Source organism: Crinia signifera, chromosome 4 (assembly GCF_055691185.1).
Source record: "Crinia signifera chromosome 4, ASM5569118v1, whole genome shotgun sequence".
NCBI classification, from domain to species: domain Eukaryota; kingdom Metazoa; phylum Chordata; class Amphibia; order Anura; family Myobatrachidae; genus Crinia; species Crinia signifera.
The window spans coordinates 323,436,066-323,459,787 of record NC_139220.1 but is presented as its reverse complement, the minus strand read 5'-3'; the positions used below and the strand labels follow the sequence as shown (position 1 = coordinate 323,459,787).

Below are 23,722 nucleotides of genomic sequence, written 5' to 3'. Positions count from 1 at the left end.
ATTCTCCAATATAACAACACAACAAGACAAAATAGAGCCAATAGAGGAGTTCAGACACACACAACTCAAACCTAAATCAATATTCTACCCAGCACATATAAAAGGAGCCCACATAGAGACCTTTCAATGCCTGGTAGAGGAAGACATCAGAAACCTACCAGACAAAGAAAAAATCCACTACAACCTAACAAAAGGTGAAAAAGAAGCAGCGAGACAACTAAAAGAAGATAAATCCCGCATAATAAAACCAGCTGATAAAGGAGGAGGATTAGTAATAATGGACATTGAGCAATATCAACAAGAAGCAGAAAAACTCCTCGAAGACAAAGAAACATATACAGTCTTGAAAAAAGACCCAACAGAAAAATATCAACAGGAACTACGCACAATACTCGAGGAAGGAAGAGAAATGGGAATCCTAAAAGAAAAATAATTTATGTACCTGATAAACGAAAACCCTAAAGTACCAACGTTTTACCACTTACCGAAACTTCATAAAGACGATAAAAACCCACCCGGACGCCCCATAGTGTCCGGGATAGACTCGATAACTACACATCTATCGAAATATATAGATACTTTTCTGCAAGAAATAGTGTCCTCACAAAAAAGCTATGTGAAAGACACAATGAACATCTTACAATACATTGAAACAGTTGAGTGGAAAGAAACAATGACTCTTTGTACAAGTGACATCAAGTCTCTGTACACATGCATTCGTCATGATAAAGGATGCGAAGCCACAAGACATTTTTTATCAACAATGACTGATATAAAAAATGAACAGATCAATTTCATAATGGATGGGATAGACTTTATTCTTACCCATAACTATTTCTGGTATGGAGGCAAATTTTACAACCAAATAAAGGGGACGGCAATGGGAACATCTTTTGCACCTTGTTACGCCAATCTATTCGTAGCTTGGTGGGAGGAGCTAAAAATATGGAACAACAACCCTCATAAAGAACACCTGATCTGTTGGAAAAGATACATAGACGACCTGTTCTTCATTTGGGACGGCCCAGAACAGGAGCTTCAAAACGTTCTTGAGCACATGAACATTAACGACTGTGGGCTAGAATTTACGTCAATTACTAGCAAATCATTGGTGATCTATCTCGATCTCGAAATTTTCATAGAAAACGGCAAAATTGAGACCCGCAACCACACTAAGACACTGAGTGGAAACAACGCACTGTCTAAACAAAGCAACCACCATAACACCTGGCTTAAAAATATACCCAAAGGACAGTTCAGGAGACTCCGAAGGAACTGTACGCAAAAAGAAACCTTCCTGAAAGCAAGTGAAGAAATGAAAAGCAAATTTAAAGAAAAGGGTTACTCAGAAAACGAACTAGACCAACAAATTAAAGACACAGCAGAGATGAAAAGAGAAGACCTAATAAAATACAACACCAAAGATAATAATACAGGAAACTTCCAACTGGCCTTCATTACACAGTATAGCAATAACCATAGCAAAGTGTCAGAAATTCTAAATAAGCATTGGCACATCTTAAAGTTGGACGAAAACCTTAAAGACATAATTCTTTCTAGACCTAAAATGATTTATAAAAGGGCAAAAAATCTAAAACAAGAACTCACGAGCAGTTACATTTCGACAGAACAGAAAAAAACAGTAAAGGTTACTTCTTTTGCCTAAAGTGCATGCTGTGCAAAGATACTAAAAAAACAATAACTAAGCCAGTAACAGAATTTCTCTCAAATCAAACAAAAAGAAAATATCTGATCAAAAACCACTTGGCGTGCGAGACAGAGAGCGTGATCTATCTTCTCTAATGCCCATGTGGTATGCAGTATGTCGGGCAAACAAAAAGAAAATTAAAAGTACGCATAAGAGAACATATGTACAATATCAAACATGGACTTGAGACACACAGTCTGTCACAACATTTTGCAACCCACCACAATAAAGATCCGTCAGGACTGAGATACATGGCTATCCAAAAAGTGGAAAAACATTGGAGAGGAGGTGATCACATTGAGAACCTATTACGGACTGAAACAAAGTGGATATACCAATTACAAACTCTCTCCCCCTCAGGATTAAATATAGATATAAACCTCAAAAGCTTTTTATAAATATGAACAACCAGCTAGACACATAACACGCCATTTTATGTTTCCCCACTCCCGCTCCCTATTTCTCTTCTTATTCTTTTTATTTTTTTATTTATATTTAAATTTTTCATCTATTTTTCTTTACTGCAATGCAATAATAACGGGAGCCACAAGATTACCGCCAAAATCAGCCCCCACTTCCGGAAATATTGTCCGGTTTTAATTGTCTTAATAAAGTTTTTTAAAAGTTTTTTCAAACAAACCAAGGATAAAAGGAGGTCCCCAGAGACAGCCCATACATCCATGATTAACCCCTTCCCGACATATGACGTACATGTACGTCATATGACGGTTGCGGGGGAATCAAGCCAGCTCACGGAGTGAGCTGGCTTGAAAGAGAGCAGGTAATGGCTGTATATTACAGCCAGGTACCTGCTCTCAGGAGCGGCGAGTTCGCCGATCGTGGCCGTTTAACCCTTTAAGCACCGCGGGCAAAGCGCCCGCAGTGCTTAAATAGCTGATCGGGGCCCCCCGCGGCGAGATCGGAGGGTGCCGATCGGTTGCCATGGCAGCCAGGGGTCTAATGTAGACCCCTGTGCTGGCCATGTCAGCATTCCTATTACATCCTGCCTGAGGCAGGATGTAATAGGAAGTACTGAAAATCACTATGTTCAGCCATAGAGCTCTATGGCTGAACCTAGTACAGGCGATCGCGCCCCCTAGTGGTCAAGTACACTAGGGGGCCTTGTAGTAAAAGTAAAAAAAAAAAAAAAAAGTTCAAATCACCCCCCTTTCCCCATTTCACAAATAAAAATAAATAAAAAATAAAAACAATAAACATATTTGGTATCGCTGCGTTCCTAAAAGTCCGATCTATTAAAATATAACATTAGTTATCCCGCACGGTTAAAGGCGTAAACGGAAAAAAATTCCCAACGCCAAAACTACGTTTTTTGGTCGCATCGCCTACCCAAAAAAATGTAAATAAAAGATCAGAAAGTCGCACATATCCCATAATGGTATTAATTAAAAAGTACATTTCAGCCCGCAAAAAATGAGCCCTCACCCAGGTCCGTAGGTGGAAAAATAAAAAAGTTATAAGCCGCAGAACATGGCGATGCGACGCAAATTAGAAAAACCGTAAAATTTTCTATTTTTTTTTAGTGGTAAAATGTAACGAAAACTATATAAGTTTGGTATCACCGGAATCGTAACGACCCATAGAATAAAGATAACCCATCATTTTAAACGAACTATGAACTCCAAAAAAAACGTAACCAGCGCAAAATTGTGGAATTGCGTTTTTTTTCCTTTTTACCCCACATTGAATTATTTCCTGATTCCCCAGAATATTATACGGTATAGTAAATGGTACCATTAAAAAGTACAACTTGTCCCGCATGTGTCTATATAGCCGGAAAATTAAAAAAGTTACGCTTATTTGAACGCGAGGAGGAAAAAAAAAAGAAAAGTTAACAAAAAACGCCCCGTCGGGAAAGGGTTAAGAGCCTAGCTCGAAACGCGTTGGCTACGTACACAGCCGGGACCGAAAGCACGGAGCCGAAACCGGAAGTCACCGCTAGCGTGGAGAGAGGAGAGCCGCGAGTACACCACAGCGGCAGAAGAAGATCGTTTGCTACTATAACCCTCACCAACAAGTAAGAGACAGTTAGGTCAAACGCTCCCCCAGTGCTTTGCACCCACCACGGACACTTCACTTCCATACTGAGCATAGCTCCGGACCCGGTTCCAATCAACAACTATTACTCAAAAGAGTGTAAACATTCATTGCATTGCTTTTTTTGATGATTTTCTTTTTTTTCCCTTTGCTACTTCTTGTTCATTTAATTATTTTTACATTTTATCCATATTTATTTATTTTTATTATTTTTTATTCTGCATTTTTTATTTATTTTTTATTATTTTTTAACTCTTTAAAAAAAAAAAAATTCTTTATACCCCTTATCCCATTATTTCCCCATCTTGTGCTTGTGTGTCTTACCCTAACATAAGCGCTTTGTATCCATACCCCCCAATCTACGTTATTTCCACAGAGCAGCTATACATAAACCCAGGCGCAACGAGCATTATTTTCACGTGCTTCAAGATGAACAACAGGTCATTGTGCTAAAAAAGTCATTTTGTAAAAGGGGGTGTGGATTCCATCACGATCCACGTCCCTGTTTTTCATGCTATGTGAGCTGCTGGCCATGCCCTCTGTCCTCCATGGTAACCAGAGCAGATGGTCTTCCAACTGCTGCCCCCCGCCCCACCAGCATGGCAATGTGTTGAACAATTGCCATGTCAACCTTTTTCTAATGTTGACCTAGTGCATGTCAGCCTTTACTCAAGGTTGACAACGTAGCGGCATTGTCTGTGAACCATCCGGATAACCCTCCCAACAATCCAGGGTTCTAATGGACTTTCCAAAGTGTATATACATTGAACCCATTACACCCACGTATAACCAAGGAAAAGGTTGGTTGCCCTGACCCGGGTGACTAGTACAGAATCCTGGTGGCCATGTATAATTATGTTCCTGCCTCCATTGGAAGAAATGCAACTACCAAGGCGCAGCTTGTGTTGCTTAGGTAGGTAGGACACAGCTGGAACCGCTGAGAGACGCCATTGGCCCTATGTACCTGTTGACCTTTTGGAGTGTCTACCTTTTCATATCGACCTTTTTACTACTTAAGAATAAGAATTTATTGTCACTACAACATTAAAAAATGTAAAGTGAAATTCACAAGGAAGAAGAGAAGAAGGAAAGGTACTCTTTACCTAGAAGGGCGCCCACGATTTTGATCGTGGGCATCGTTAGTAAAAAAAATCGCGTCGGTCGCATCGCATGCGACCAGAAAATCGCATGCGATGCGACCCACGTGATGCCCGCGATTTCCCATAGGGAACAATGTTAAATGGGCCACAGAGGCCAAATAGGCACCCTGAAGTGTGAAATGGCCCCCACAATTGTTAACGCCACCCCACAATCAACGTGAACTCGAAACGTGGCGAGCGCAGCGGTACGCGTCCTACGACCTTTTCATACCCCCACTATCCACGTCGGCGTGGAGTTGAGAATAGAAAGTGTGGCGAGCCACCGAGCCCGAAGCGTGGCGAGCGGACGCGGACAGCTGTGAAGCCCGCGAGGGGACGCGTATACCTGTGAAGGTGTCCGCGTCCCCTCGTGGGGCTCGCTGCGCTCCCCACGCTTCGGGCTCGCTGCGCTCGCCACACTTTCTATTCTCAACTCCACGCCAACGTGGATAGTGGAGGTTTGAAAAGGTCGTAGGACGCGTACCACTGCGCTCGCCACGTTTCGGGTTCACGTCGATCGTGGGGTGGCGTTAACAATTGTGGGGGCCATTTCACACTTCAGGGTGCCTATTTGGCCTCTGTGGCCCATTTAACATTGTTTCCTATGGAAAAATCGGGTCAATTGAGACATTGAACAGGAAAATCGGGTCAATTGGGACATTTAACATTGTTCCCTATGGGAAATCGCGGGCATCACGTTGGTCGCATCGCATGCGATTTTTAAGTGCATGCGATGCCCGCGATGGGTGCCCTTCTAGGTAAAGAGTACCGAAGGAAATACTCATATTCAACATTCATATATCACAATTCAAACACAAATTAACAGATGGGAAAAAAACTTTTTCTGCAACCAACTAGTGCGGCAACTCAAGCACCTGTAACGCTTCCCAGAGGGCAACAGGGAGAAAAGAGAATAGCAGGGATGAATAGGGTCTAAAATGATTTTTTTAGCCTTCGCTTTCCCCCTTCTTAAAAAAATGTCTGCCATCCTAGGCAAAGGTTGGCCAATGACCTTTTCAGCAGCCCTAACTATCCTGTCTAGGGATCTACGTTCAGAGCACTTTGAATTTCCATACCATACCGCAATGGCATAAGTCAACAGACTCTCGATTACGCAGCAGTAAAAGTTCATAAGCATAGGTCTAGATAGGCCGGCTGCCCGTAATCTTCGCAGGAAAAAAAAGGCATTGCTGACCCTTTCCAACTGCCATTGCGGTATGTGTGGACCAGGACAGATCTTCCGAGAACGTAATGCCCAAGAATTTTGTATACTTAACCATGAGATCAATTGTTTGCTTGAAGACCTATTTCTGGTGGACCCGGTGACCGATCATCATGGTTTTTATTACGACAGTCATGCTGCCCCAATCCAGTTCTCACCTGAGGTCATTTGAATGAAATATTCCATTTTAGCGCATGCTATCCTGGTTGTGCATTTACTGTTAAAAGAAGCACAGAGTCCAAAAGAAGCCGGCGTTTTTTATTGTAGGTTGACATATTGGTCGGTAAGTAATACAATAGCTGAAAGTCAGAGTTTACACAAACATTAACATGAATTATTATCATTATGAGGACGGGCTGCTTCTTTGTAACGGTCACCTACACAGAAGGGGATTTACCAAGCATAGAACCTTTTCAGCATGGTACAGGAGTAGAGTTGGAACAGTAGGAGTGAGTGACTGTAGGGAGCAGTGAGGGTGGATGTACGGAGCTGTGAGTGTAGGGAGCAGTAAGAGTGAGTGACTGTAGGGAGCAGTGAGAGTGTAGGGAACAGTGAGGGCGGTTGTACGGAGCTGTGAGAGTGTAGGGAGCAGTAAGAGTGAGTGACTGTAGGGAACAGTGAGGGCGGATGTACGGAGCTGTGAGAGTGTAGGGAGCAGCAAGGGTGGATGTACGGAGCTGTGAGAGTGTAGGGAGCAGTAAGAGTGAGTGACTGTAGGGAGCAGTGAGAGTGTAAGGAGCAGTAAGAGTGAGTGACTGTAGGGAGCAGTGAGAGTGTAGGGAGCAGTAAGAGTGAGTGACTGTAGGGAACAGTAGTAGTAGTAGTACGTTTATTTATAAGGCGCCGCAAAGTGTCCGCAGCGCCGTACATAGCAAACAAAAAAACTAATGACAAGGTAACGTACAGGGTGTGTTGAAAAATACAGTATAAATAGGGGTATAGCTGGTTGAATTAAAATCAGCATCAGTTCAGAAGTAGGTGTCAAAATTGTCGAGGAGACTGAAGATGAAGTAGAGGAAGGGAAGAACAGGACAGGAGCACAGGTGAGGTAATGAGGTTGGGTGAGTACGTGAGGAAGGAGGACCCTACTCATAAGAGTTAACATACTAAAAATAGGTGGGTGGATGAACGAAATACAATAGGATAAGTAGGAATGGATGGAATGGAGGCAGGATAGGAGGATCAAAAGAGGTTAGGAGGAGGGGTAGGCTAGTCGAAAAAAGTGGGTTTTGAGGGAGCGCTTGAAGGAGGTAAAGGAATCAGATAGCCTGATGGGTGGCGGGAGGGTGTTCCAGTGCAGGGGGACACGGGAGTGGGAGGAGGTGATTAGGTGAGAGGTCAGTCGGCGGTCAGCGATGGAGCGAAGAGGACGGGAGGGAGTGTGGATAGAGAGCTGTGAGAGTGTAGGGAGCAGCGAGGCCGGGAGTACGGAGCTGTGAGAGTAGGGAGCAGTGAGGGCGGATGTACGGAGCTGTGAGAGTGTAGGGAGCAGCGAGGCTGGGTGTACGGAGCTGTGAGAGTGTAGGGAGCAGCGAGGCCGGGTGTACGGAGCTGTGAGAGTAGGGAGCAGTGAGGGCGGATGTACGGAGCTGTGAGAGTGTAGGGAGCAGCGAGGCCGGGTGTACGGAGCTGTGAGAGTGTAGGGAGCAGCGAGGGCGGGTGTACGGAGCTGTGAGAGTGTAGGGAGCAGTAAGAGTGAGTGACTGTAGGGAGCAGTGAGGGTGGATGTACAGAGCTGTGAGAGTGTAGGGAGCAGTAACAGTGAGTGACTGTATTATTTATTTATTAACAGTTTCTTATATAGCGCAGCATATTCCGTTGCGCTTTACAAAGGAGACAGTGATACAACAGAGTATTTACAGAGAGTCAAAAGGTAGGAGGGCCCTGCTCGCAAGCTTACAATCTGTAGGGAGCAGTGAGCGTGTAGGGAACAGTGAGGTCGGGTGTACGGAGCTGTGAGAGTGACATGACAGTTAGGAGCTGATTGGCTGGTGGTTTATCACTCTAAAGGTGCGTACACACGTACAGCTTTATCCATCTGGTGGGAACAAAAACCTGGAAATGTATGGGAGCATATGACAATCAAAAAATTGTTCCCAAACACTTGAAAACAGACAGTGATCAGTGAGACAAATTGTTTAATCGGATTCAGTATGAAATCCCGGCGGTCGGAATCCCGGCGTTCAAAATCCCGACGCCGGAATCCCGACCGCCGAAATCCCGACAAGGGGGGAACGTGGATCACCCCCCCTTGCGGGCTCGCTACGCTCGGCACGCTAATTTATTCTCCCTCCAGGGGTGTCGTGGACACCCACGGAGGGAGAAAGTGTCGGGATTCTGAACGCCGGGATTTTAACTGCATCCCGTTTAATTGTTCTGATATAATAAATTTATCAAAGCAGATATTTTTTTTCTGTTTTCCTGCATTTGGGTGGAAATTTTTGATGTCATATGCTCCCATACATTTCCAGGTTTTTGTTCCCACCAGATAGATCAGACAGAAAGATCTGTATGTGTGTACGCACCTTACATTTTATCACATTTTGAAGCATGATACACCTGGGCCTTAACCCTTATAGCCCTGCAGGTGAGGGGATTACATTGTCTGCATTCCTGAGAGCAGATGTACTAAGCGCCCTTCCCCTGGTATCACCCTGATTAATGTCTGGAACCTGCTGCTACCTGACACCCAGGTGCACCCATCTCTGCCCGGCTGCGTTAGGCAATAGGGAGACTGTTGTGTGTTACTATATTAGGATATCCATGCTTGAGCACAGGTGACTCAGCTAGAACCTCATTCATACACTGCTATATATGGTGTGGAACAGGTAGACAGGAGAGCCGCCCCCAGGTGATTACGATCTGCCCTGCACCTGCTGTGTGGAGTGGGCGGCTCCTGAGGGAGGGATATCGTGCCCCATGTCTGTATGTTGGTGAGTGCCCGTCGCTGCCGTCAGACTGCAAGGCCAGCACCTGGGCACAGTGCAGGAGATCTGTCACATGGAGGGCTGCCTGCTGTCACAGGGGCTCTCCCTCCTGGGGGCGCTGTCACTGTCCTACCTGCTCCTCACACAGTCATGGAAGCTGCTGCGGGGATTCCGGACCCATATTCTCTCCCGGTGGTGGAGGACTGACCTAAGGAAGTACGGGAGCTGGGCAGGTAAGTGGCTGTAATGCACAGGTTCTCAAACTCGGTCCTCAGGATCATACACAGGGCATGTTTTGCAGGTCTCCTCACAGAATCCGGTGTAATAATTAGCTCCACCTGTTGCTCTTTTAAAATGTGTCAGTCAGTAATGAGTGCACCTGTCCGGTGACCTGGGAAATGTCAGTCAGTAATGAGTGCACCTGTCCGGTGACCTGGGAAATGTGTCAGTCAGTAATGAGTGCACCTGTCCGGTGACCTGGGAAATGTGTCAGTCAGTAATGAGTGCACCTGTCCGGTGACCTGGGAAATGTGTCAGTCAGTAATGAGTGCACCTGTCCGGTGACCTGGGAAATGTGTCAGTGAGTAATGAGTGCACCTGTCCGGTGACCTGGAAAATGTGTCAGTCAGTAATGAGTGCACCTGTCCGGCGACCTGGGAAATGTGTCAGTCAGTAATGAGTGCACCTGTCCGGCGACCTGGGAAATGTGTCAGTCAGTAATGAGTGCACCTGTCCGGTGACCTGGGAAATGTGTCAGTCAGTAAGGAGTGCGCCTGTCCGGCGACCTGGGAAATGTGTCGGTCAGTAATGAGTGCACCTGTCCGGAGACCTGGGAAATGTGTCAGTCAGTAATGAGTGCACCTGTCCGGTGACCTGGAAACCCCCTGCTGTAATGTGATTCCTCTACGCACCATGCCATATATCACACACAGAGGGGCTGTAGCAGATGTAACTAAAGAGATAAAGTACCTGCAGCCAGCTCCTAACTGTCATTTACAGGCTGTGTTTGTACAGTCATTGGGTCACCAGCATGTTGGTTGACATGAGTCTAGGTTGACATTCAGGAAAGTCGACATGAGTCTAGGTAGACAGGGTCATTAGATCGACATGGGTTACGTCGACAGTCAAAAGGTTGACATGGGGTCTTTCACATTCGACCTAACGCATGTCAACCTAGACACATGTCGACCTAGACTCATGACGACCTAATGGTGTCGACCAACATGCTGCTGAACTAATGATCTATACCCAACCAACCAGCTCCTAGTTGTCATTTTTTTGCAAGCACAACCTGTAACCTGGCAGTTAGGAGCTAATTGGCTGCACTCCCCGTCTACTTAACTTCTCTTCCATACTCATGGTAGTAAATAGACCGACCCTTTATTGTCTGTACAATTCCGGAGAGCGCGTCCGACGTTATACAGTAACAAAACCAGGTCTATGCCCTTTAGACTCACTTGGCATCGTCCCTTCACCTCCGTGTGTAGGAAGGACGCCTACGGGTACATGGGTGACTGCGCCATCTGCAGAGGACTCTCTTTGGGGTATGACCCCACTCCCCTGTTCCAGACCAGTGTTTGATCTGATGGTATGACCCCCACTCCCCTGTTCCAGACCAGTGTTTGATCTGATGGTACGACCCCGCTCCCCTGTTCCAGACCAATGTTTGATCTGATGGTACGACCCCGCTCCCCTGTTCCAGACCAGTGTTTGATCTGATGGTACGACCCCGCTCCCCTGTTCCAGACCAGTGTTTGATCTGATGGTACGACACCGCTCCCCTGTTCCAGACCAGTGTTTGATCTGATGGTACGACACCGCTCCCCTGTTCCAGACCAGTGTTTGATCTGATGGTACGACACCGCTCCCCTGTTCCAGACCAGTGTTTGATCTGATGGTACGACACCGCTCCCCTGTTCCAGACCAGTGTTTGGTCTGATGGTACGACCCCGCTCCCCTGTTCCAGACCAGTGTTTGATCTGATGGTAAGACCCCGCTCCCCTGTTCCAGACCAGTGTTTGGTCTGATGGTACCTGTATTTGCCTCTTTCCTTGAGCACCTGTCTGCAGTGCTGCCCATAGTCCAGGGGGAGCCAACTCCAGTCCTCGAGAGCTACCAACAGTTAAAATTTTGCAGGTCTCTTCACAGAATCACAAGTGCAGGGCCGTCACTAGAAATGTTGGGGCTTGGGACTGACCTGCAGCCCTGAGCCCCCAGCGGCACAGCGCCATATCCCCCCTGCAGCACCCTGCCTCCCCATTACCATCACTCACATTGTGGCATCGCCCTCCAGCTCCACGGTCAGGTCCGGCGCGCACACTGCACAGTGCAGCCTGCAGAGCGCCGAGCCCCTCTGTGTCCTAGGCTTGGCTCTCTGCAGGCTACACTGTGCATTATGCGTGCCTGGCTGGGGGGCCGCCGGCACTGGGAGGGGAGGCGATGTGTGGGTGCCCGTGGTGGTGGTAGTGGGGAGGGGGGGTTGTTGGTACCGCTGTGGTCAGCTGTCCGGGCCCCTCCAGAGGCCGGGGCAGCTGTAACCAGGGCACCCCCCTGTCGGCGGCCCTGCACAAGTGAAATAATTAGCTCCACCTGTGGATCTTTTAAAATGTGTCAGTCAGTGAGTGCACCTGTGCACCTGCTGGGTGAGCCAGAAACTGTGAACTGTTGGTAGCGCTCGAGGACTGGAGTCGGCTACCACTGCCATGGATCATTATCCGCTTCTTAACCATGTAGCTATGAGTGAGAGCAATGGGTTCCTCTGTGCACCATGCCATAATCTTCCAACCGCCCAACTTAATACAAATGCCACAATCCGCAGACCCTAAGGTCACAGTGCCCTCTGGTGGTGGAACTTGTTGGTGATCGATGGTTCTTCCTCCCTCCAATCATGGAGAACCAGGAGCTTCCTCCTTCCCTGATTGTCCTGCCAAGTACCGCTTCCACCCACAGTTGGCACCAATGGCGGATGATGCTGTAAACTATCGATGGAGACCATCGATGGCAGAGCCTTCCCTGGTCTCAATGTGAAAGAAACGACGGACAATTGGATCTTGCAGATCCCTCTCCTGGAAACTCTTGTGACCTTTAGTCCATAAGCTACCATGGTGACTGACTTTCGCCTGGGTGGGGAGTTACAGCTGTGGGGCTGGGTGAATTTGGCAGCCTATTGATTGTTTTTATTACACCATAAATTGATTATATTGAAGCCGCGTTTGGTCCCCAGCTCCTGGATTTCCCTGCTTATAATCTGTATTTCTGTTTGCACGTAGTGGTAACCGGAGCGTCCGATGGGATAGGAAAAGCCTACGCGGAGGAGGTCAGTATATACCGCTATGTCTGCCGTCCCCCTGGATGGGGAATCACTATCACACCCGTGTATCTCGTCCACAGCTGGCCCGGAGAGGACTCCATATCGTCCTCATCAGTCGGACTCTGAAGAAGCTGCAGAGAGTCGCGGAAGCGATAGGTGAGATTCCAGCGTCATTGGCATTAGTCGACGCGTGGAAATGTCAGCATGAGTTTTTCACTTTTTTTTTTTTTTTACTTCTACTTTTTCATGCTTTACCATCTAATCCAGGCATGTCCAAACTGTGGCCCTCCAGCTGTGGTGAAACTACACATCCCAGCATGCCTCGCAGTAGTTTTAGCATTCCCTAATAGCAAAACTGTGGCAAGGCATGATGGGACTTGTAGTTTCACAACAGCTGGAGGGCCATAGTTTGGATATGCCTGCTCTAATCTACCCTCACTGTGAGGAGAACGTAGGAGACCACCGAGGAAGTCATTGGACAATGTTAATGCTGTCGACGGCCGATATGTCAACAGCATTATTTCTATGGGGAAAAGATGAAGAGCGCTTTAACTGGAGAGATGACATTATTTGTGAGGATCTTATATAAAAAAAAAAAGGTTTGTTAGCACAGCATTCAGGGCCGGAGCTACCATTAGGCAGCCTTAGGCATTTGCCTAGGGCGCTGCCTACTGGAGGGCGGCACCGCACGCTGCCAATCAATAGTGCAGCTCAGCTCAGCTCTCTCCACTATTAAACATCCCCTCCCCGCGCCTGACTCCCGTCTCAGACCTGCTGCCGGGTGCCGGGCGGGCTCAGGACTACACGGCGGCGGCAGCAGCAGCAGAAGACAGGGGAGTTTGTGAGCCCCCCTCCCCGCGCCTGACTCCCGTCTCAGACCTGCTGCCGGGTGCCGGGCGGGCTCAGGACTACACGGCGGCGGCGGCGGCAGCAGCAGAAGACAGGTGAGTTTGTGAGCCCCCCTCCCTCGCTCCCCCCCCCAGCGACAATCCCAGTGTATCGCCCGCGCACCCCCCCCTCCCCATTCACTGAAGCGCATTGATAGTGCCCGCTGAAATCCCCCCCCCCCCCCCAGAGAGGAGGGGCGGGCGGGGGTTAGGTTGCCTGGGGCGCTAACAGGGCTTGCACCGGCCCTGACAGCATTAAATCCCCCCGTAGAGGTGAGGAGCAGGGTTAGCATGTTATTATGGCGGCGATACGCTCTGTAATAATGATAGAGGTCAGAGAGTCAGTAACTAGTGTGGGATGTCTGGGCCTTGGTCTCAGCACATGGACATGCCAAGGTCTCTTCATATCTAACATAGCGGCAGACAATGGCGCCTACATGATGTACCGGGCAGGTATTGCGGTTTTAGTGGGTGTCCCTGTGCCCAGGTTTTGCTTCTGGCCTTATTAGCATATAGTCGCAATTACGTATGGCAAAATATAACAACGGCAGCAGCCAGGTCTGAATGAGGCCCATCGTGTGTACTTGTAACGCATACATCTGATGTGACACCAGTTGGCGTTCTCCGGGCGCACTTAGACGAACTTCATGTCGACATTCTGCTATGTCGACGTTCTGGACAAAAAAGTGAATCACTCATGTCGACCTTTTGACTGTCGACCCAATGTTTGTGGTTACCTTCCGACCCTGTCGATCTTGGCTATGTCGACCTATTTCAGCGTCGACCTAAGCACTGTGGGCCTTCAGTGGACAGCCTAATGTAAGTCTACACCCACCCAATGACCCGCACCTGTGTATTACCTCCACAGAGCTCCAGACAGGACGGAAAACCAAGATCATCCAGGCCGACTTCACTGGGGGACCCGAAATCTACCCCAAAATTGAAGAGGGATTAAAGGACCTGGACATTGGAATCCTTGGTAGTTATCATGCTGGGACTTGGTGTTTCTGCATGGCATTGTGGGTAATCGTCCAGCTGCTGGCTCCCCTACAGGCTCTATAGTGATTGGTGGGGTTCCCAGGAGATATTATGACATCACATCACATGACGTCAGCTTCCTGCCCTGTCTTAGTTGTGACTGACAGGAGAATCATCCCATGTTCAGTGACCATTGCATGATTTCTCCTGCAGCGGCGGCATGCAAGGGGAAACGGCGGCGAGGGGGGGGGGGGGTATTGGGTGGGGTAGCCTCTCTGGGGCTCCGTAAGCTGCGATCTTTGTAGCTTATCAAGCCAACCAGCAGCAGGACACAGTCCACGGGACCGGTAAGTGCCCGGCAACACTGTCTACTTTTACCATTGCTGGTCAGTCAGGTGCCTGAGAGGACGGGAGTCTGGGCTTGTCCCTCCTGCGCGCTCACTACCAGGTAAAAGAGAAACAAAATACAGGTGATCTCCTTCTTCAGGAGGACTGTGATACATGCTGCCCTGTCTGCCCCTCTTCGGTATACGGTCGTATTATTGACCACACTTAGGTCGACAGGGTTGAAGGTTGGCAGGGGTCTAGGTGGACATGGGGTTTTTTTGAGCCGACATGTGCCGACAGGCGGTATTTCATGCCCTACCATCCACTAGGGCGTGGTGGGAGAATAAAATAGTGTGCCGAGTGTAGCGAGGCACCGTGCCCGAAGCATCGCGTGCGGTGGCGGTTGACTTCCAACTGTGTTCATCTCGACATTCGGGTAAAAAACCAGTGAAAAAAACCCTGTCGACCTTGTGCCATGTTGACCTTATGACTGTCGACCTAAGTGTGGTCGATAAAACGATCCACACCCCCCTCTTCATGTCTATCTCTCCCCTCTCTACCACTCTTCTCTGCTCTCTCTCTCTCTCTCTCTGTCTGTCTCTGGTCTCTCGTCTCTCGTCTCTCGGTCTCTCCCTTTCCTTTCCCTTTTTCCTTTCCCTTATGTAATACTGATGTGATTCTGTGTTGCAGTAAATAACGTTGGAATGGTGTACAGCGAGGCGGCAGCGAAGTTTCTTGATGTGCCCGACGTAAACCAGGTACCGGTGATTAATAATGGCGTTGGATATGAGTATAATGCATCTTGTTCTGCTTTATCCACTATTCCATATTTTGTATTAATAAAACTGTAACACACAAGTATGGGGTTCTCCCCTCACACCTCATGCCTGGGCGGCATTGTCCCCTCACACCTCACGCCTGGGCGGTATTGTCCCCTCACACCTCACGCCTGGGCGGCATTGTCCCCTCACACCTCACGCCTGGGCGGTATTGTCCCCCTCACACCTCATGCCTGGGCGGCATTGTCCCCTCACACCTCATGCCTGGGCGGTATTGTCCCCTCACACCTCACGCCTGGGCGGCATTGTCCCCTCACACCTCATGCCTGGGCGGCATTGTCCCCTCACACCTCATGCCTGGGCGGCATTGTCCCCTCACACCTCACGCCTGGGCGGCATTGTCCCCTCACGCCTGGGCGGCATTGTCCCCTCATGCCTGGCCAGCATTGTCCCCTCACACCTCATGCCTGGGCGGCATTGTCCCCTCACACCTCACGCCTGGGCGGTATTGTCACACTGGGACAGTACTGCCGGGAACAAGGGTTTATACTGCTATGACGAGTAATGGCTGATAAAGGCCTGTTGTGTTGGTGCACCAATTAATTGTGCCTGGTGCCCCACCGTACACCCTGTACCATCTGAACATCCTGCTGGTCACCCCAACCATAATTAGGGGGTGTGGCCATGACAGCATTGGGGTGTGACTACGTTCCCCGGAATACCGCCCCCACTCATTTTTTTATTTATTTATTTTTTCAAACTCCAACTAGAGATGCCTTTCAGTGATGGTCATCATTGATGGCGATGGTGGCACAAACCATACATGCGTTACCATCGATGGTTTTGCGGTGGGTGGCACAGGACTGCTGGCTGACAGCCTAGCAGCTCTGTGCATCAACAGCACTGAGCAAATGAAAATAAAAAAAACATCAGGTCAACAGATACCATCGATGGTGAAAGTATGTGACATACTGTGTCCATCCCTAACTCAAGCCACCAGACCTGTTGCAGTCCTATATCTGGGACTATGTGCAGAAACGTAATGTTCCCTAAACTCTGGCAGCTCTGACTGACCTGGCTGGAGGTCAGCAAAAATGGGGACTGCTTAAAAGATGTGACCTTTACAATGTGGGTGGAGCGCAAAAATTAGCCCTGCCCCCTCAGCGTAGAATTGCAAATCATAGCCCTGGGGGATTTCAGGCTCGTTGCCAGGAGGATTTCCAGATTGTTGCCTGGGAGGGTTTTAATGCTCATTGCCAGTGCTCCACCCCCACCTCCCCCCGCACCACCAGCCTCACTGCATGGGCTGCAGTGTCATTGTTAAACTACTGCGGGGAAGGATCACAGGCGGGAAATGAATGTGGTGTGTGTGTGTGTGTGTGTGTGTGAGCATTAGGGGCAGTGTGTCCTGATCTCACATGTTGTCACATTAGGAGGTGACGCGTATCATTAATATGTTCTCTCTTTCATCAGAGATTAAATGACACCATTAACTGCAACATCCTGTCAGTGGTGCATGTAAGTATTCTACCTACCTCATACATACTACACAAGCCTATTCCTCCCAGTGACTGACTGATGGGTCACTGCCCTGGTCCCTCCCCCTGCAGGGTGACAGACAGAAGGGAGCCAAGAGCCTGCCCCTCCCCCTGCAGGGTGACAGAAAGAAGGGAGCTGTGAGCTTGCCCCTCCCCCTGCAGGGTGATATAATGCATTTCTCTCATTGATTGCAGATGACCAGACTAGTCCTTCCACAGATGGTATCAAGGTATGTGTTTCATATACATCCGTGGCTGGAATTATATTGTTGGGTGCAGTAGGTGGCCATTAGAAGTACTGGCATGCCCTCACTCTTGTGGTGCATAGTGGAAATCACTGTGTGCGGTAGAGATCACCCCTGACGGTTCCCCCATCTCAGACCTTTATCCATACCGCCCAACTGTACCCGTTTTTACAGGACCGTCCCAATATTTTGGGACTGTCCTGCATCCCACCCGCAGCCGTCAGTTTCCCGCACTTGGAGGTGGGGGGCAGTTGGGACTCTGGCGTCGGGGCATTAGTGCATACAAAAATGCTGTAAAAATCCTGATAACGGGGGATTTACTGCATTTTTGCATTCGTGCATCCCGCCCTCTATGTGGTGTACTGATATTTACTATCCGCTGTATCCTCTCTCTCCTAGGAAGAAAGGCCTCATTATAAACATAGCATCCGAAGCTGGGCATCGCCCATTACCTCTGATCACTGTATACAGTGCCACAAAGGTATCTATATTATTATTATTATCCAGAGAACACATCATAATGTTTAGTCCAATCGCCAAGATCTCCATTTATCCAGTTTATGGCTGCCTAGGCCTCGTGAGGCTGCCTGTTCCTGTCTGGGCATTGTACAAGGTTGCTCAGCCTCTGCCACCACCAGGCTCCTCCCACGTGGCACCTAGACCCACATCGCTCAGGCTCCTCCCACCACCATATGAGTACAGCTTACTGCGGACACACCTCCTGACCGGTGCCTGCTGGTTCCCCACTGCTCACTGACCATAGACCAGGCCTATGCAGTATTAGCTGGCAGAGGGTGGATCTTGTAGACGATGGGCTCAAAAAAGGACAGACGGAGAAGGGGCCAACTTGGCCAATGGGCCAAGACTGTTGTCTTGAAGGCAAGATGTTTATTGCTTAAAATGTTAAAGATTCTTTGTCTTTGCAAGACCTCATCCAACACCCCATACAACAGGTGGTAGTTCTGCCCTGTCAACTAAAAGTGCATGCCTGGGGCAAGTGTAACGTTGTCCCCTATGGACATTAGAGAGTGGTTACTGAGACTAATCCCACTTGGGATGTTAATCAGGAGCCGGTTCATCCTGCAAATGTAGTCATACCCCTGATGAAGTATCTTACGCAGTGGTGTCAAACTCCTGGCCCTCCAGTTGTTGTGGAACTACACGTCCCAGCATGCCCTGCCACCGATTTTATATTATGGATTGCTAAAACTGTGGCAGGGCATGCTGGGACATGTTGTTCCACAACAGTTGGAGGGCCACGAGTTTGACGCCACTGATCTTACGAGACAAAACGCGCTGGGTTGGTCTCTCTGTAAATGTATCAATGTGTGCACGGTGCTGAGGCCTCGGGCTGCAGGGCGTCCCCTGGTGGTGGCTCTGCTCTCCCGCAGTCCCCTGCACACTCTCCTCCGTATAGCGGGTTAACCCCTTCACTGCCGCGGCCGCCATTATTCCTGTAGGTCGGGGATCCCCTTCTACCTGGCCGGACTTGCTGGAACATGTAGTTCTATTGTACCTGGGATAATATAATAGCTTGCTTTCTGTCTCCATTAGGCCTTTGTGGACTACTTTTCTCGTGGTCTCCATGCTGAATATAAAGCGACTGGGATTACCGTACAGGTAGTGTGTGTGTGTGTGTGTGTGTCCATGCTGAATATAAAGCGACTGGGATTACCGTACAGGTAGTGTGTGTGTCCATGCTCAATATAAACCGACTGGGATTACCGTACAGGTAGAGTGTGTGTGTGTGTGTGTGTCCATGCTGAATATAAACCTGGGATTACCGTACAGGTAGTGTGTGTGTGTGTGTGTGTGTGTCCATGCTGAATATAAAGCGACTGGGATTACCGTACAGGTAGTGTGTGTGTCCATGCTCAATATAAACCGACTGGGATTACCGTACAGGTAGTGTGTGTGTGTCCATGCTGAATATAAAGCGACTGGGATTACCGTACAGGTAGTGTGTGTGTGTGTGTGTGTGTCCATGCTGAATATAAACCGACTGGGATTACCGTACAGGTAGTGTGTGTGTGTGTGTGTCCATGCTGAATATAAACCGACTGGGATTACCGTACAGGTAGTGTGTGTGTGTGTGTGTGTGTCCATGCTGAATATAAACCGACTGGGATTACCGTACAGGTAGTGTGTGTGTGTGTGTGTGTGTGTGTCCATGCTGAATATAAAGCGACTGGGATTACCGTACAGGTAGTGTGTGTGTCCATGCTCAATATAAACCGACTGGGATTACCGTACAGGTAGAGTGTGTGTGTGTGTGTGTGTCCATGCTGAATATAAACCGACTGGGATTACCGTACAGGTAGTGTGTGTGTGTCCATGCTGAATATAAAGCGACTGGGATTACCGTACAGGTAGTGTGTGTGTGTGTGTGTGTGTCCATGCTGAATATAAACCGACTGGGATTACCGTACAGGTAGTGTGTGTGTGTCCATGCTGAATATAAACCGACTGGGATTACCGTACAGGTAGTGTGTGTGTGTGTGTGTGTGTGTCCATGCTGAATATAAACCGACTGGGATTACCGTACAGGTAGTGTGTGTGTGTGTGTGTGTGTGTGTGTGTGTGTGTCCATGCTGAATATAAACCGACTGGGATTACCGTACAGGTAGTGTGTGTGTGTGTGTGTGTGTGTGTGTGTCCATGCTGAATATAAACCGACTGGGATTACCGTACAGGTAGTGTGTGTGTGTGTCCATGCTGAATATAAACCGACTGGGATTACCGTACAGGTAGTGTGTGTGTGTGTGTGTGTGTGTGTGTGTGTGTGTCCATGCTGAATATAAACCGACTGGGATTACCGTACAGGTAGTGTGTGTGTGTGTCCATGCTGAATATAAACCGACTGGGATTACCGTACAGGTAGTGTGTGTGTATGTGTCCATGCTGAATATAAACCGACTGGGATTACTGTACAGGTAGTGTGTGTGTGTGTCCATGCTGGATATAAACCTAATGGGATTACCGTACAGGTAGTGTGTGTGTGTGTCCATGCTGAATATAAACCGACTGGGATTACCGTACAGGTAGTGTGTGTGTGTGTGTGTGTGTCCATGCTGAATATAAACCGACTGGGATTACCGTACAGGTAGTGTGTGTGTGTGTGTGTCCATGCTGAATATAAACCGACTGGGATTACCGTACAGGTAGTGTGTGTGTGTGTGTGTGTGTGTGTGTGTCCATGCTGAATATAAACCGACTGGGATTACCGTACAGGTAGTGTGTGTGTGTGTGTGTCCATGCTGAATATAAACCGACTGGGATTACCGTACAGGTAGTGTGTGTGTGTGTGTGTGTGTGTGTGTCCATGCTGAATATAAACCGACTGGGATTACCGTACAGGTAGTGCGTGTGTGTGTGTGTGTGTGTGTGTCCATGCTCAATATAAACCGACTGGGATTACCGTACAGGTAGAGTGTGTGTGTGTGTGTCCATGCTCAATATAAACCGACTGGGATTACCGTACAGGTAGTGTGTGTGTGTGTCCATGCTAAATATAAACTGACTGGGATTACCATACAGGTAGTGTGTGTGTGTGTCCATGCTGAATATAAACCGAATGGGATTACCGTACAGGTAGTGTGTGTGTGCGCAGGTATATGACAGCTCTCGCCGTATCTCCGCAGTCCGTGCTGCCGCTGATGGTCGCCACCCCCATGTTGTTCTCCGTGGAAGATAATATTATTGTGAAAAAACCCAGTGATTTTGCCAGGGAAGCGATGAACACGGTGGGGTACACCAGTCGGACCAGCGGCTGCCTCTCTCACTCTATACAGGTAGGTAGCTGTGTGTGTGTGTGTGTGTGTGTGCGCGCGCCGGTCCTGATGTCTGACTAGACTATGGTTTGGTGACCTCCCGGTCCTCTCTCCTCTCCGCAGAGCTACGTCCTGGAACACTTCCTCCCGCATTCCGTCTCCTCATTCAACCACCTGTTCCACTTTGGCGTAAAATTCAGCAAGTTAACGGGGAAATCCAAAAAGCAGTAGAGCCGAGTTGTGGGAAGATGAGGCACTCCCAGCGTCTGGTTCAGTGAAGTACCTCTGTTACCTCAGTGCCTCCACCCAAGTATCGGTCAAAATTGTACTTGGGAAAGCCTAGAGGCTAAGGGCCTGATTCAGTAAGGCTTGCTAAGAATTCTAATGCCACCCGCAATGCGAATGGATGTTTAACATAAACGCCCATTTTCACGGTGCGTACGAGGCAAAAGTCTCGACTGACCGATATTAGCTGCGTGCGGGTCCGAGAACGAGGTGGGCAGCTGGCTTCATGCGATGCCCGCCACCCCGCAGGCATCAGCCCACCTGTCCGCATACCAATGGGAACACCCAGTGTTTTGGGGGCATTCCCAAGCACCATCCTCCTGACCCCCTCCATCCCCTCACCCCATATGTGAATGCATAGAGCCAAAACATCGGTCCCTGGTGCCAATACGTTGGGGACCGATTGTTATTGAATTTCACCCTAAATGAGCAATTTTACTTATTTTTATCTGTACTTAGTGTGTAACATGTAACCGCACACAGTACCCGGGCGCCTGTACTTAGTGTGTAACATGTAACCGCACACAGTACCCGCACGCCTGTATTTAGTGTGTAACATGTAGCCGCACACAGTACCCGGGCGCCTGTACTTAGTGTGTAACATGTAACCGCACACAATACCCGCGCGCCTGTATTTAGCGTGTAACATGTAACCGCACACAGTACCTGGGCGCCTGTATTTAGCGTGTAACATGTAGCCGCACACAGTACCCGGGCGCCTGTATTTAGCGTGTAACATGTAGCCGCACACAGTACCCCTGCGCCTGTATTTAGCGTGTAACATGTAGCCGCACACAGTACCCGGGCGCCTGTATTTAGCGTGTAACATGTAGCCGCACACAGTAACCGGGCGCCTGTATTTAGTGTGTAACATGTAGCCGCACACAGTACCCCTGCGCCTGTATTTAGTGTGTAACATGTAGCCGCACACAGTACCCGGGCGCCTGACCTCTAAGCTGTCTCCTGGTTCCACAGGAAAATCTGTTGCCACAATAACGACTTGCATTATAATTAACACTCTGTAATTTAAGGATATGGCCATTGGACTGTAATTTAAGGATATGGCCATTGGACTGTATATCAGATTTGTCTGTACTGTATATTAAACATTCTGGTATGTCAAATACAATAATTACTTGAATTAATAAAACTCTGAATGAAACCATGTAAGTAATACCAGGGTATTAATTGTCACACTGGGGCCTGACACTTTGTACGGTACATTGGTGCACATTACACTTGGGCCTACAGGTTGGTGCACGTTACACTGGGGCCTACAGGTTTGTGCGGTACGTTGGTGCACATTACACTGGGGCCTAACACTCTGTGCCCTTGGATGTCTTCCCTGGATGTGATCCTAAACATTTGTTTACTGATCTGTGTGACAAAGAATCGCATAGACTAGATAGAAATAGAGTCTGGTTCTTTATTTGTAGACAGCATACCAGGATAACAGCTTGGCAATTCTCCAGTTACAGCATGGCAGGTTTTCCAGCAGGCAAATTTCAGAGACTCTAACATAATCTCCAGCCTATTGCCCAGCCGCTAAAAGGAACACTGACCCACTGCTCTGGACAAACCTATAACAAGAAGTAAGATACGTGTCCCAAACTTCCGGTCTTCCATAAGCCTTCCTGTAGCCAGGTACTGCAGCGTAGCCACCAACCACTCCTCAGCCATGATGGCCCGGCAGAACTTGGTATCCAACCTCTGGATATAAGGGGTCACCAGACACAGCAACTCCTGGAAGGTGTCAGCATCCATTCACAGGAAGTTGCGGTAGTCTTCCGGATTGTTCTCCTCAATGCCCATGAGCGTATGACTGACTCTCCCTCTCCACCAGCCAATCCTTGGACCTCATTGTCCTCCTGTGCTGGGCCCTCTCCACACTCAGCTTGACCTACGGTTACCACTCGTCCGGGATTACTCCGTACAGTCCTGTAATTAAGCTGGGTGTCCGGAGTCCGGACGGCTGACGTTCCCGGACTAGTAACTGTCCGGGAACTGGGCACACTCGGGCTGGCAGTCGCTCTTGGCCCCGGCACGGTGGCGCTGATAAACAGTGACACCATGTGAAGATGCTGCGAGAACAGTGATGCGCAGCCATCTGGAGCCGGCCCGAGTGTGCTCTGCCTGTGCATGGGCACGCTATGCAAAGTAACTGCTTCCAAAGCAGGCGCAGCCCGGGCCGGCTCTTTCCAGCACATGCCCACAAAAGAGGCTGGGGGCGGGGTGCACCCGGGCGCCGTTTTAATTACAAGGTTGGCTGGTAACAGGCCAGTTCTATTGTGCCTCCGCTGCCTACCACTGCTGCCCCAGTAACAGCAAGTGCTGTGCTCCAGTCTTTACGGTGTGTGGTGTAACGTGTAATGAGCATCATTGTCTGTGGTGTAATGGGCATCACAGTTTGTGGCATAATGCGTAATGGGCATCACCGTGTGTGGTGTAATGTGCAAAGGGCATCATAGTGTGTGGCATAATGTGTAATGGGCATCACAGTGTGTGGCGTAATGGACATTATGGTGTGTGGCTTAACATGTAATAGGCATCAC

At 48.8% G+C, this 23,722-nt stretch overlaps 1 protein-coding gene across 2 annotated transcripts; it reads left to right on the top strand.

The window, feature by feature from the left end:
• The first annotated feature begins 8,979 nt into the window (after positions 1 to 8,979).
• Positions 8,980 to 22,335, top strand: LOC146075962 (very-long-chain 3-oxoacyl-CoA reductase-B-like). 2 transcript variants are annotated; one of them, XM_083185690.1, is made up of 11 exons: positions 8,984 to 9,284; positions 12,321 to 12,367; positions 12,442 to 12,517; positions 14,117 to 14,227; positions 15,244 to 15,311; positions 16,806 to 16,850; positions 17,066 to 17,100; positions 17,515 to 17,596; positions 18,670 to 18,735; positions 20,757 to 20,906; positions 21,009 to 22,335. In XM_083185690.1, exons 1-11 carry the CDS (start codon positions 9,125 to 9,127, stop codon positions 21,114 to 21,116), a joined length of 948 nt encoding a protein of 315 aa, XP_083041816.1. In that variant the 5' UTR covers positions 8,984 to 9,124; the 3' UTR covers positions 21,117 to 22,335. The 2 variants fall into 2 exon arrangements, with proteins under 2 accessions (XP_083041817.1, XP_083041816.1); XM_083185691.1 differs by lacking the exon at positions 14,117 to 14,227 and having other exon boundaries at positions 8,980 to 9,284.
• The last annotated feature ends 1,387 nt before the right edge of the window (positions 22,336 to 23,722 follow it).

Coding starts and splice junctions, on each gene's coding strand:
- LOC146075962 (XM_083185690.1), top strand. CDS start 9,125: ATGGAGGGCTGCCTGCTGTCACAGGGGCTCTCCCTCCTGGGGGCGCTG. Junction 16,851..17,065: donor ACATCCTGTCAGTGGTGCAT/GTAAGTATTCTA, acceptor CATTGATTGCAG/ATGACCAGACTAGTCCTTCC. Junction 20,907..21,008: donor GCCTCTCTCACTCTATACAG/GTAGGTAGCTGT, acceptor TCCTCTCCGCAG/AGCTACGTCCTGGAACACTT.